This window comes from Peromyscus eremicus, chromosome 14 (assembly GCF_949786415.1).
Source record: "Peromyscus eremicus chromosome 14, PerEre_H2_v1, whole genome shotgun sequence".
Classification (NCBI taxonomy): Eukaryota; Metazoa; Chordata; class Mammalia; order Rodentia; family Cricetidae; genus Peromyscus; species Peromyscus eremicus.
Window position 1 is genome coordinate 7,055,059 of NC_081430.1, and position 13,033 is coordinate 7,068,091.

Genomic DNA, 13,033 nt, shown 5'->3' on the forward strand with positions numbered 1-13,033 from the left:
TAGTTCTCACTGAACGTTGCTTGGTCAACTAATGGGAGCCTTACACTAATCCATCCCAGGCTAGGATTTCCTGCATTGTGCTTCTACTTATGACAGAGAGGATTTGTTTATGTTGACTTCTAAATTCTTAACTTTGAAAGTTTTTATGCATTATTAAATCTCAACAGATCACATTACTGTGTATACCTTATAACATGCTATCTTTTATCATTTTATTTAGGAAGTATGTACACATTGTGCTTGCCAAACACAATTTATGAATTAATGGCCGTGATTGTCCATTTTACTTCTTCGCCGCCCACTAACCATGAACCAATGTAATGTCCTACAGTACAAACACAGGACAAGACACAGGCTTCATTAACTTCTTTAAGATATTGCTTGCTATCTTCACATCTTTTTCAGATACTTTATAGCTTTGGATAGTTAATTTATATATATAATAAAATGGGACCTTGAATTCCTTGTTACAGGAACTCACGTATTTTTAGGACTAGTTCTATTTTCACCCCCATTCTACAATCTTTGGTAGTTTCTCATCAGAACAATAGTTGGCCCTCAAAGTGCCTCTAAGAGAGAGAACGGAATTCACACTGGAAGACAGTTCTTAAGGGAGTGTTTCTATTGTAATCCCTCTGCCAGTTGCTCAGCATGTGTCAGTTGCAGGAGTTTAAGAGCACCTGATTCTTCTCCAAGGTCAAATCCAAAGATTTGAATTAGAAGAGATTTGTTAACTACTTTTTTTCCAAATCTAAGACCCAGAAAGTTGTTAAGAGTTAAGCGACTATATGAGCCCCTTTAAGATAGTAATCAATTGACTTTATCCATTCAAGTGCTTCTTCCAAATGGATTTTCAGTACCTTACTCCTCTTGTCCAGTGATTTCACCAAATTAAAAAGTACTAGTGCTGTACTGATGAGCAGTGGACTTACATTGTACAGACCAGAATCTGTGTATTAACCCCTTCCTGGCTGTGTCATCATAAATCGGCTGCTTTATCCTCAGCTACTGTGTCCATAATAAAGTATATGAACGTCAACACTTGCTTATGTGTAGGTATGCAGTATGATTTCAGCATACATTTGTTTTAAGCATTCAGCACAACTTCCATCAAATGACGAAAGCTCAGTAATGTAGGGTATCAAATGGGAAGGAGTTGCGGAGTTAGAATGATGTGCTAAAGCTGTCATTTGGAAGAGGAAGACTAAATAAGCGAGAGGAGTTAATAGGAGCACACATTTAATATCGTGCTGTGTGCAAGGAGAGACTGCTCTGTGTTGTCAAGAAAGAAATGGGAATGGGATGCAGCGCACTTACTGAGTCTAGAGCAGCGATTTCTGGGAAAGCCCGTGGACTGGGAACTCACATCTTGTGGAAGCATGGCTCTTTCTGTGAGAGGGGACTGGGCCCAGTGGCCCATGGCAGGCAGACCTTGGTCACAGTGTTCTTTTGCTTTCTCTTCGGATATTCCTACTTGAAAGGATTTTTTTCCTGACAGCTCACCTTCCTTCCCACTCTCCATCCTTTAAATAGTATTTACACTATGCAGTCGTATGCTGTTAGGGAATGACAGATCTTTGGGTGTGATCAGCTGGCAAGGTCTGAGTCTAACAGAGGGACACGGGCATCACTCAGCAGCTCAGCCTTCACTGTTGGGGGCTTTAGTTTATAGAGAATAGCAGACACAGTGGCAGTCTGATACATTTATAACCTCACAACACTGGGATTGACTTCCAACAGGTACATTTTTTTCTCAGATTTTGAGAAAAGACGTTAGAAGCTAGCAGTCCTTGTCTCTCACTTAGATCCTATGAATTCTATCAGGTATTTATTTCACTTTTTTTATTTTAATATTTTATTAAAATATTTTATTTTATTTTTATTTATTTATTTTAATAAATTGAGCCACAGGACACAGTAAGTTCTTACAAAAGTCACACAGAAAGGATGTTTCAGAGATAGATCGAAAGTCAGGGAGTTGAGCTCCAGACTCCATGCTCTTAAAGAATAGCTTCAAAGCTGATTCAAACGAAGGAAGTCCATAGTGAAGACTCAAAGTTAAGTGGCCCAACAAGGAAAATAAAGCTCTTACAGTGATTTTTACATTTCCTCAGACCGGAAGGGAAGTGCATGTCTCTAGCACTCCCTTGTTACACCCACACTAGGCCTGCAGGGTGAATGGGGAGTGGGGAGGGTATTGGCAGGTTCTGATTTTGAGATGAATCATGTTCTGTGAAAAGTGGGTGGGTTTGCTTCTCAGAGACATTTTGGAATCTCTGAGTCTGGGGACTTGAGGAAAAGCCTTTCAGGCTTGGTTGAGCCTTAGGTCTTCTTGGAGGGAAGTTCTCCAACAACAAATCTTCCTCACAAATACTCGTGCTTTAAATCGTATTTCCGCTGTGCAGACATTCTCATGTAGTTCATAATAATTCTTTAGTGAATGGTCGTTATGCTATAAGGAAAACATTTAAATTTTGCTATACTTCCTTAATTTTCTGAATGTCTTGGAAATTTAAGTATTTAAATGTTTTTGAGCTAAAATATTTAGAGAAAGAAAGTTCTTCTCGCCACAGGCTGTTCCCTGTGCTGTACCTGAGCGTGGAAATGTTAAGAAGGACAGTCCTGAGTGATGGCGCGGGATTGTTCACACGCAGTCTGCTCGTGCCAGCTAACATGCTCCTTCTTTACTGAGGAGATCAAAGATACCGGTGCCATATTTAGGTTAAGTCACGTTTCTTTATTCCAATTAGATTAATTGATTATTTCCAGTTGAGAAGGGAGATGTAGGACCAAAAACAATTCCCCCTAACTGGAAACAGTTGTGAAGAGTCTTGGTTTTAAGAAGAAAGATTTATAGTTTGGTTGGTGTGTGTGTTCACATACATACCACTTACATTTAATAGCCTTTATACAATACTCTTTGCATGTACATACTTTAGCTGGTGAACAGTGCTACATTAGTTGGAGTTTTAAATTTATCAAGTAGCTGAACAAATGTATTTTAATAACTATTAAATACCTACCACTATATAGCTGAGTGATAGTTTACATGTCTATATCCTGTGTTCTAAAAGAAGATGTTGACTTAGCAGTTACCAGTTAAGTTTACTCAATATTTTTAAAAAAGCTTTAACACATTAATAAATAAATAGAGTACTTAGAGGTTCTATTTATCACATCAAGAATTAGTCCAGTTTTTATACCAATGAAGGAAACGGACTTTAAAGATTAAAAGTCTGTGTTGAAGAGCGGAGTCGGTTGGTTGTATTTGGAGTAAGTGGATTCTAAACAAATTATAGGGGACTTTAATGATGAAGTCACATTTTAGGATTAATCTAAATGCAGTTTTATAGAATGCAATTTGTATAAAATTACAATTCTTAATTAGAAAATGAAACTGCTTAAGGCATATTAACCTTAAAATGTCCCAATATTAGGGAATACTTTGTTTTCAGAATGTTTAACATAAAAGTAGAATAATATATTAAAATAGTTAAAAAGTAACAACCAAGTAAATATGATAGTATGAAGACAATTTATAAATTCCCTCTGTCCAATTCTTTCCATAAAAAGCACAAGCATAGTAAATACAGTATAAAGTCTGCTTTTTCTTGACAGCCAGGCTGGGCTTAGAGCTCCCCGAGAGTGAGGTTCCGTTCTGGCTGTGCGGTGTCGGTTTTCCCATGAAGACTAACAGGTGGGTGTGGGTTCGGGAGTAGACTCCAACCCTACAGAATGCCCGTGGCACCATCTTTACACAGAGTTCAAGATGGACAAATGGGGTCAAAGGAAGCAGCCGGTGGAGCTCTATTCATTCCCCCTCTGTTTCCAGGCTGGCCCTCACGTCCCTCCGGTCCACCTCATGTCTTTCTGCAGAGCATACTGATACTCCTAAACTGTGCAATGTTAACTTCCTCTCCTGTGAGTGCACGAGTCACCATACCAGGTGTTTGGTAAACTGAACAAGCCAAGATCCTGAGGCGTAGTACAGCAAAGGCCAGGGCAGAGTTGGAAAGAAACCTCTTGAATAGGAAATCCACCCGTTCTCCAAGGGGCCTCTGACATGAAGAGTTCCTCCAAGTGCCCCTTGGTGCAAAACCCAAAAGCAAGCAAGACGTAGGGATGCTGACTGAGCTTTACATTTCCACAGGGCCACTGAAAGTTGATGGACCCTCATCTACAAGTTTCAAATGAAATCAGAATTCAGGAATATCATCCCATGTCTGATTGTCCCTCAGCTGCAAAGAGAGGAGGAAAGCAAATTACAAATATCACGTCTCTGAGGACACCTATGAAAATCCACTCCGTGTTGGAATCTAGCCAATACAGTGATTGGTAGAGAATGGGCACGTGAGAGATGGAGTGAAGACCTAGGGGGGAAGAACATGATCTTTAGGTGGAATGGCTAGTATGTATACATTTATGAAGGAAAGAAAGTATAATGCAAACTTTTATTCCTAGGCAAGTTATTCTCAGAATTCAAAACCAAAGGCTAGAGGAATATACACCTGTTGAGGTCTTTGCCCAAAAACATAAAACAAAGCTATGGAGATGGCTCAGTCGGCAAGATGCTTGCTGTGTGAACATGAGGGCCACCTGAGTTTACGTCCTTAGAACCCACGAAAGTTAGACACAATCCCTGCATTCTCCTGTGAGGTGGGAGACAGGAGAATTCCTCAGAAACTGCGTGGCCTCTTTGCCTTGTGTACACAGCAGCAGACAACAGATCCTTTCACGAACAGAGTAGAAGGTAGGGACAGATGCCCACAACTGACTGACCTCCACACACACGCAATGGTATGCACATTGCTACACTTGTGCATTTATCATGCACATACAAAACCAAATGCAAGTCCACAAAACTCTTGCAGATTAATGTAATCCAATATGAAAATGTGCGAAAATGAATGAATAAGTAGGGCAGTATTAAAAACCAAGTGTCCTTGGATGTAGGTTGTTGCTTGTAAGATATGGAAGACATGCAGTTACCGCATAATTTCCAGATGATGATCCAGCTTGCTCCTCCTCTTTCACAAAAGGTGTCAACACTGACTTTCAAATGGATCAGGTTGTCATTAATAGTCCAGGGTCTCTATCGTATTTGGTGATACCTTTGTTTAATCATTGGAAATTGGTTTCTCTGCATGTTGCAGATTATCTCAAGTTTATCAGTGGTTTCCGGTATACTGTATTTAGTGCTCTTTCATTTAAATTTAAAAATTTTATATGTATTGCATCCTTTTATAAGAAATATATTTATTCCTTTATGTCATCCTCCTGTTCTTGTAGTTATAGCATTGAATGGTGTCCATCCCACACTCAGAGATTACTCTTTGGTGATTAAAAATATATGTTATTTTTCTTGAGTAAAGCTGGTCTTCTTTTATCTATAATATGGTAAAGTTTTGAACACTGTTAAGCATTTGCTAGTGATTAAAAATGTATTTTTTTCTCAACTATTCCAAACTCTGTCCTTAAGAAATTCACCTATTTTTTTTTTTTTTAGTGCTTAGGAGCTTAACTCATTATAAGGTTCACATTTTCATCACAGATCTCATTTATGTGCATACAAAAGGAATTTTTTTGTTTGTTTTTTCGTGGCAGGGTTTCTCTGTGTAGTTTTTGTGCCTGTCCTGGATCTTGCTCAGTAGATCAGGCTGGCCTCGAACTCACAGAAATCGGCCTGGCTCTGCCTCCCGAGTGCTGGGATTAAAGGTATGTGCCACCACTGCCCAGCAAAAAGGGAATTTTTAAACTAAAGCCATTCTTCTGAATCCAGAGTTCTGCATGATAAGGTCTGTTTCTGTGGTTGTCTGGATTCATATCTGACGAATGAGAGACGATTCAGCTTCCATGCACACCGCTTATGCGGACATAGTACCACTGATCCTGTAGGAGACCTGAGACTCCAGGCCCTGTAAAAGATGCTTTACTCCTCACAGTTATTGTAGTAGGGAGAAGCAGGACTGAACTTGCAACTCCTACACGAGAGATGTAGTTAGGTTAGTTGTTTTCTGGTAATGGGGCCCTTTATAAACGTCCTGACAGGTTTAAGATGGAATTTCAGAGTCATTTTGATTTGCATTTTCCTGATGGCTAAGGATGTTTAACATTTCTTTACTTGTTTCTCAGCCATTTGAGATTCCTCTGTTGAGAATTCTCTATACCATGTTTTCTTAAAAATTGTATTATTTGGTTTGTTGATATCTAGTTTCTTGAGTTCTTTATACATTTTGGAAATTAGCCCTCTTTCAGATGTGGGGTTGGTAATACTTTTCCCGTTCTGTAGTCTGCCATTTTGTTCTTTTTGATGGTGTCCTTTGCTTTTTAGTTTTATGAGGTCCCATTTATTAACTGTTGATCTTATCCCTGCATGATTGTTGTTCTGTTCAAGAAGTTGTCTCCTGTGCCAATGCATTCAAGGCTATTCTCCACTTTCTCGTCTATCAGGTTCTAGCTGGCTGATACACATGGAAGACCTGCACCTTTCTGAAGGGAGGGGAAAGGAAGTGGATGGGTGGGTGGTTGGAGGGAGGGACTGGGAAGACAGGAGGGAGGAAGGGGGAACTGTGATGGGTCTGGGAAAAAATCATTTTAAAGGAAAAAATCCTTTAAAATGTCTAACGTTAAGCAAAGGATGCCTACAAACCACCCATCCTTCAGTCACATGGGAGACATATCTTTATGACTCGGGAGTGTTTGGAGAAAGTGCTCCCAGGAGACTGACATCTCTAGTCTTCATTTCTAAAAAGTAAGTGAGTCTACAGGAGCAAGGCAAAGCTTTCATAGCAGGTGGTTGGCTGTAGCAACATCATGGAAGAGTCTGGAGCAAGTTAGCCGCTTAAACCCTTTGAAATTATTTGGATATTTTAGAGGCTGTGAAACATCATCTCCTTGTAACATCCAGAGGATGGGATTTCTTGGTGAAACTTGGTACACAGAGGGAGTTGATCTCTCTTAATGTGTTAATTGTATATGCTGCCAGGGAAGGCTTGCTTTGTGTTTTTTGTTTTTTGTTTTTTTGTTTTTTGTTTTTTGTTTTTTTTTTTAAAATCAGTGTTCTCTTTAAGCTTTGGGCTCAATACAAATTTTAAATGGAAATAAAATCTTAGGAGTTATCAGTGAACTAATTTCCATATCAGAACTAGTTCTTGAAACCTTCCCCCTCCATCTTCCAGTAGTTTATAACAGTACATGGACTTAAGCTGTTGAGTAGGGCATCTGGGTTATAGTTCCATTTGTCAGGGACAGCTTTGTATTTTAGAAGTAGATTGTAAAGTGTGATAAACACCATGCAGGTATGAACCATGAGATGTGAGTTCTTGGGACATTATTACAGCTAGATTTTATAAGAGAACACTTTATAATAATTCTTAAATTCATGTTTATAATTAAAGAAAAACATGAAGCAAGATAATGCCAAGACGTAAGACATATTTTATTGGGAGCATTTTTATGATTGATGTGCTGTCCCTTCTAATGTAGTCTAAGGTTGCTTACTACTTTTTGTTTATTTGTTTGCTGAGACAGAGTCTCACTATGAGGCAGCACTGGCCTGGAGCTCACAGAGATCCACCAGCCTCTGTGGTCTGAGCACTGGGATCAAAGGTGTGTGTCACTGCACCCAGATGAGCTACATCTTAGATGTTTTCTTTTTCAGTCTTTGTTTTTGGTTACTATTGCCCAAGTTCAGCTCTTATTTCTCTTTAACAGACATCGTTGTAATAATTCTTACTGCTTTCCCTGCTTTTAGTCATTCCGGGTGGAATGAAATATACTGTGTGAACTATGTTAGGAAGCTTCTGTAATTCCGCCAGCACTGACCAGTCTGCCTTTCTCTTTTATCCCTGAACATTCACTGTAGTAAATTCCTCATAAAACACAAACAGGCTCCTTGCCTGTTCCTTAGTGTTTTCTTGGTCCCCAGCATTTTTTCCCTATTTGAAATAGTTTTCTGCATTTTTATTTTTTAAAATACTATACATTATTCATGGATTAATTGAAATCTCTTTCTTGTGGTGGTCTGATAAAGAGTTTATAGCAGATCTGCTGCTTTGTCATAAGGTCACTGACATCCATGTAGCTCTGTCTATCCAGATTGTAAATGTCTTCTGATGTGTTTTTTCTCCTAGTGTGCTACCATCACATCCACAGCTCCAGATCACTCAGGTGGAGACATTCAGAACTTCCTCACAGACCAGTGCTATAGCTTCATCTGTGTGACTGTAAGTCCTGAACACAAATGGTTGGAGCATTTGAGACCCGAGCAAACAACATTAGAGAGAATGGATCTTTCTTGACTCATACATGTGCAACAGACGATTTTGGTAGACTAGTTGTACTATTCACTGCATGCTTAACAATTGCATTTCTTACTATGTCAAATAAGAAAACATTATTTTCTGAACCCAATTCCTAGAAGGAGATGCAAGTATTTCTTCTATAGACAGTAATTTATTTTTTCCATGTATAAAGCAGATATTATGATGTAAGTTCAACCCAAAAAATAGCTCACATCTTAATATGCATAAATTATGTGTATCTTTTAAAGTGGTTTAATGGTTAATTCTGATAAATACATTGAATGTGATATAAAGTTCATCTCCTCATGAGTCAACTTCCTTTCTGCACGATCTTCCTTTCATTGTCTCTTATTTTGCTGTCTTCCAGGTTCTGTCCTCTGATTTTCAAGAGCCCCGGAAGTTCCTGACTGCACTTGAGGAGAGCAGCCTTCCTCTCTTGTATCCTGTGGTTGTTGTGTTGGTAAGTGAGGAAATGCAGTTGTCTCCCGTTGAAGCTGTGCTTTCTTCTCGTTTGTGTCTGCAAAAACTGCCTCAGTTGGGAGTGTACACCGTCGTGCAGAAGAAACTCCAAGGTTCTTAGGTAACTTCTGCTGACTCCTGTCTTTGGAGCTATGATCGTGTGGTTCAGTGACACTGGAAGACTAGTTGGTTCCTTTATCCTCACCAACATAACAAAAACATGGCCAAGGTGACTGGTTAATTAATGTCTAAGCTTTATTTAGGGTGGTCTCTCAACACAACAAAAACATGGCCAAGGTGACTGGTTAATGTCTAAGCTTTATTTAAGGTAGTCTGTCAACACAACAGAAGCAACAGGAGAGAAAATTCAAAGGCTGAAAGAACGTGAGGATGAAACAGCGTGGAAGGAAATCCTTCTTGGCTTCTCTGTGCCATGGAAAAAATGAGTAGAATGAGCAAGTGAGGGAAGATAATATCTAGAAGAATGGCCTGGACATTTTTGGAGATACACATTACACACCCCCCCCACACATGTGCATATACATATGTGTGTGTTTGTTTATATATTTGTTTTGTTACACACACCACATGTACATATACGTATGTGTGTTTGTTTATGTATTTGTTTTGTTACAGACACACACACACACACACACTCACATTTGTAAATGACTGAAAGACATGTTGACTGAAGAATGCACTTGGTTAGCCTGCCACACTCTGTATCAAGGAAGATAACAGAGAGCAAATCCAGTGAGGCGGAAGGTCAGAATCCATGTTGGCCTAACTGGCTGAGGAACAGGGCCTGAATTCTGCAGCATTTTTTTTATCATGTGAGAAGGACTTCTAAACATTCTCAAAAATTGTGAGTGACTGTCTGTTCCTGAAGCTCAAGCCTATTCTGTGCTGTGGTAGCTAAATTTTTTGTTATAGGTAAGATAATTAATACAAAATAAAGATAATACTTTGTATTAAACATAACACTAATGTGATCAATGAAAGTAGAAACAAGTTGGGTAGAGTAGGATTAGGTTTAGTTCATTCACTGGCCAAGTGTATTTGGTTATGTCCCTAAGGATAGGTTCTAGGGGTGCAGCTAGTATGGAAACCCATCACAAGTGAGTGATTTCCAGAGCAACACAGACTGTCATTGAGCATTTTAGGAATCAACTCAATGGTGGAAGGCACCAGGCTTTGAGGGATGAAGGGCACATTTGAGGTCCTGGGTTGAGCCCTCTGTTCCTCTTTCCAGATTTATATGTGTAGAGGTCTTTATTTGATGTTCACAGGTGAGATGCCGAAGGGGCTGTGCAGTCTAGTCAGAGGAGACCAGTGCCCTGGTTCCTGTCTCAGGATGCTTAACTTTGAGATTCATTTTCCTGAGTGTAAAATTCAAGATAGTAACACCCACTTTGTACAGATCAGCATGAATGAATGCAGAAAGTAACTTTCAGCCCGGCATTGGAGCCTTGGCAAGCTGGTAATGGCAGCATAGGCCTGGTACTTTCTGGCTCCTCCTCTTTCCAGTCTGGATAGGATGATTCAAAGTTCACTTCCATTACTGTAACCTGGTTTCCAAGCTTTGGTCAAATTTTCCATGTTTCTCCTGGGTACTTCCACTGGAGTGCTTCCCTTTCTAAATTCAGTATCTCAGCTCTATCACATTATTTCTAAGCTAACAGTTATTGAAGTTATAACAGTGACATTAGGCCAAAGGCACCCAAGGTCATTTCCCTATGAATGACAATTTAGCTCATTATTCTCCAAGTTAGTAGAAGTATGGAAATACTATGATAATAATATTCGGTAAAATAGATTTAAGTCTAGATAGTGTTAGGGTCCTGGAGAAGTCTCATGTATGCAATCAGCAAGAACATTTATTATTTCAAGAAAGATTCCAGTATGCTGGGCCAACCATCCTACACTAAGGCACAATCGTGATGACCCCGAGAGAAGCTCCCAGGCTCCTTTTAAGCACAGCCAAGAGGATTCCTAGTGCACTTAGGTCATCTCAGATATGATTGGCTTAAGCAAGTGGCAAACATGTTAGTACATCCTTATTGGCCAGGGCTAGTCAGAGACTGGTTAAAGCTGTAGCTTTTTCCATTTAGGGGCAGGCCTGTACAAGTCCCAGGCTTTGTCCTTGTTTGGTTATCACCTTGAGCTGCTGACTGTGGCTCTGGCCTGGTGCTGCACTGACCAGGCCCCTCATTCTTGCTCTCAGGGGTGTTGGAGATTGATTGGCCTTTGTTCATGGCTCTTCCTCAGAAAACTGCCTGCTCAGTCTCAGGAAACTGAAATTGAGGCCTGATCTCTGAGAGCAGACTGAGCAGCCTGTTATGGAGTCTGCTTGGTCCTCTCAGATAGGTTATACATTAAACATTAAAGGAAATATATATATAATGCAGTCCAGGAGAGGCCAGCTCCCCAAAACTGCTCCAGGGTTGTGAATAGAGGACCTCAGAGTAGCTGGAGTGTAGGAAACTTTTTTATCTGATGGTATTTAGAAATAAGTTTCTATCTGACAGGTAAATATGGAAACACACATACTTCTGATGGTAACTTTCTCTTTTACTTCATTTTAAAAAATCTCTTTTTCTGAAAATCTCTCTGTCTCCACACAGCTATATCTCTTTACATACAGCTATATATCTCTTTACATACATACAGCCTCATCTGTTCCTGCACAGCCATATATTTCTGCATACAGTTACATCTCTTTTTTACATAGCTCCAAGTCTCTCTTCTATACAAATTTCTTCTCTCTACCCTGCTACATTCCTTTACATGCTAATATTTAATACATACATATATGTGTGTGTATGATATATAGTATAGTATGTAGTATTGGAGTTTATAGTATAAACATGAATTTTGCTTACATTTATATTTGTTATGTACACATATATTTATAACATTTTGTTTAACTGTATTAGAGGTCTCAAAGGCCATTCTGTCTATTTTACTTCTTCTAAATTAACTTTGCTGAAAAATCAATACAATGTATGCTTTTGTTTTGATTTTTAATGGGGCTATAGTTAAATGACTGCAAATTCTAAGACATCTAGTTTTCTTTTTACACAGTATTCTTTATTCATCATAAATATATTCTAAAATTATTAATGATAAATGTGTATTTTTACTTTGAACTAGTGTGGTTCAATAGATATAAAATATAACTTTTTATTGATACAAGATTTCGTGTGGCCCAGGCTGTACCCCCAGGAATGACCTTGAACTCCTCACTTCTAAGTGCTGTGATTACATGGCTGTTCCAGCCTTTCTGTCCAAACTGTAACTGCTGTTTAGTCTTAAATGGGTTGTATAAGGACTACTAACTTCCAGTTTGACTCTCCCTGAGAAGAGTCATCTAAAAACCCAGTGAAACTGTGATCATTCCATTCTCGTTCAGACATTTGTGAAGTTCTTACCTGGCTCCTGTCAATTTAGAAGGTTATAGTTGGCACTGTCTTCATTTTCCATGCTGTTGAGTCAAGTACAGGAAAAGGAGACTGGAGGTCAACTAAGCTTAGTAGATGAATTTTTGAACTTTAGTTTAATTGATTAAATAATTGTGTGTGTGCGTATGTGTTGTGTGTGTATATGTGTTGTGAGTGTGTATGTGTGAGTGTGTGTGAGTGTGTTTGTGTATGAGTATGTGAGTATGTGTATGTGTGTGTGAGTGTATGTGTGTGTGAGTGTGCATGCATATGTTCATGTAGGTCAGAAGATAACTAGTAGAAGCTGATTATCTCCTCTAACACATGGGTTCTGAGAGGGACTTGAACTCCTGTGCACATGCTAGGTGCTTTTATCTACAGAGCCATCTCCTTGGCCCTGGGTTGTTTGAGAAAGTGTTAAATGTTGGTATTGGGATTTTCTCATAGTGTCAAGTAGATACAAAAAGTTCTTTGAAATTCCTTGGTTTCTATCATCAAAAGGGACGATCAGCTTTTGAGTCAATCAATTCAGGAAAGTATGCACTGAGAGGAACATAGGATATGCTCCTGAGTCTTGGCATAGTGGATTGGATTTATTTTAGATTTTGTACAAGTCTTTACTATGTAACTACTTAATGAAAACTTAGAGGCGTTAGGACATCTTTAATGCTGTGGACTTTTATTGTTTAGGCTAAAATGGTGTGGGTAAGTAGTTTCTACTCTAAGATCCAGTTGAAGGAGGGCACAAAATTTCCACATAAAGACAAGGGAAAAAATGAAGTGCTTTGGAAAGAACTAAGAAACTTGTTAAAATAATGTTTTTCTTTTTAA

At 39.0% G+C, this 13,033-nt stretch overlaps 1 protein-coding gene across 1 annotated transcript in view; it reads left to right on the forward strand.

Annotated features, from left to right (window-relative positions):
- Crppa (CDP-L-ribitol pyrophosphorylase A) overlaps positions 1–13,033 on the forward strand; it is a 291,765-nt gene that overhangs the window by 145,771 nt on the left and 132,961 nt on the right. Inside the window, exons 7-8 of the mRNA XM_059279633.1 lie at positions 8,133–8,225; positions 8,671–8,763. Coding sequence (XP_059135616.1) covers positions 8,133–8,225; positions 8,671–8,763 — 186 coding nt within the window. The remainder of the gene's footprint in view (positions 1–8,132; positions 8,226–8,670; positions 8,764–13,033) is intronic.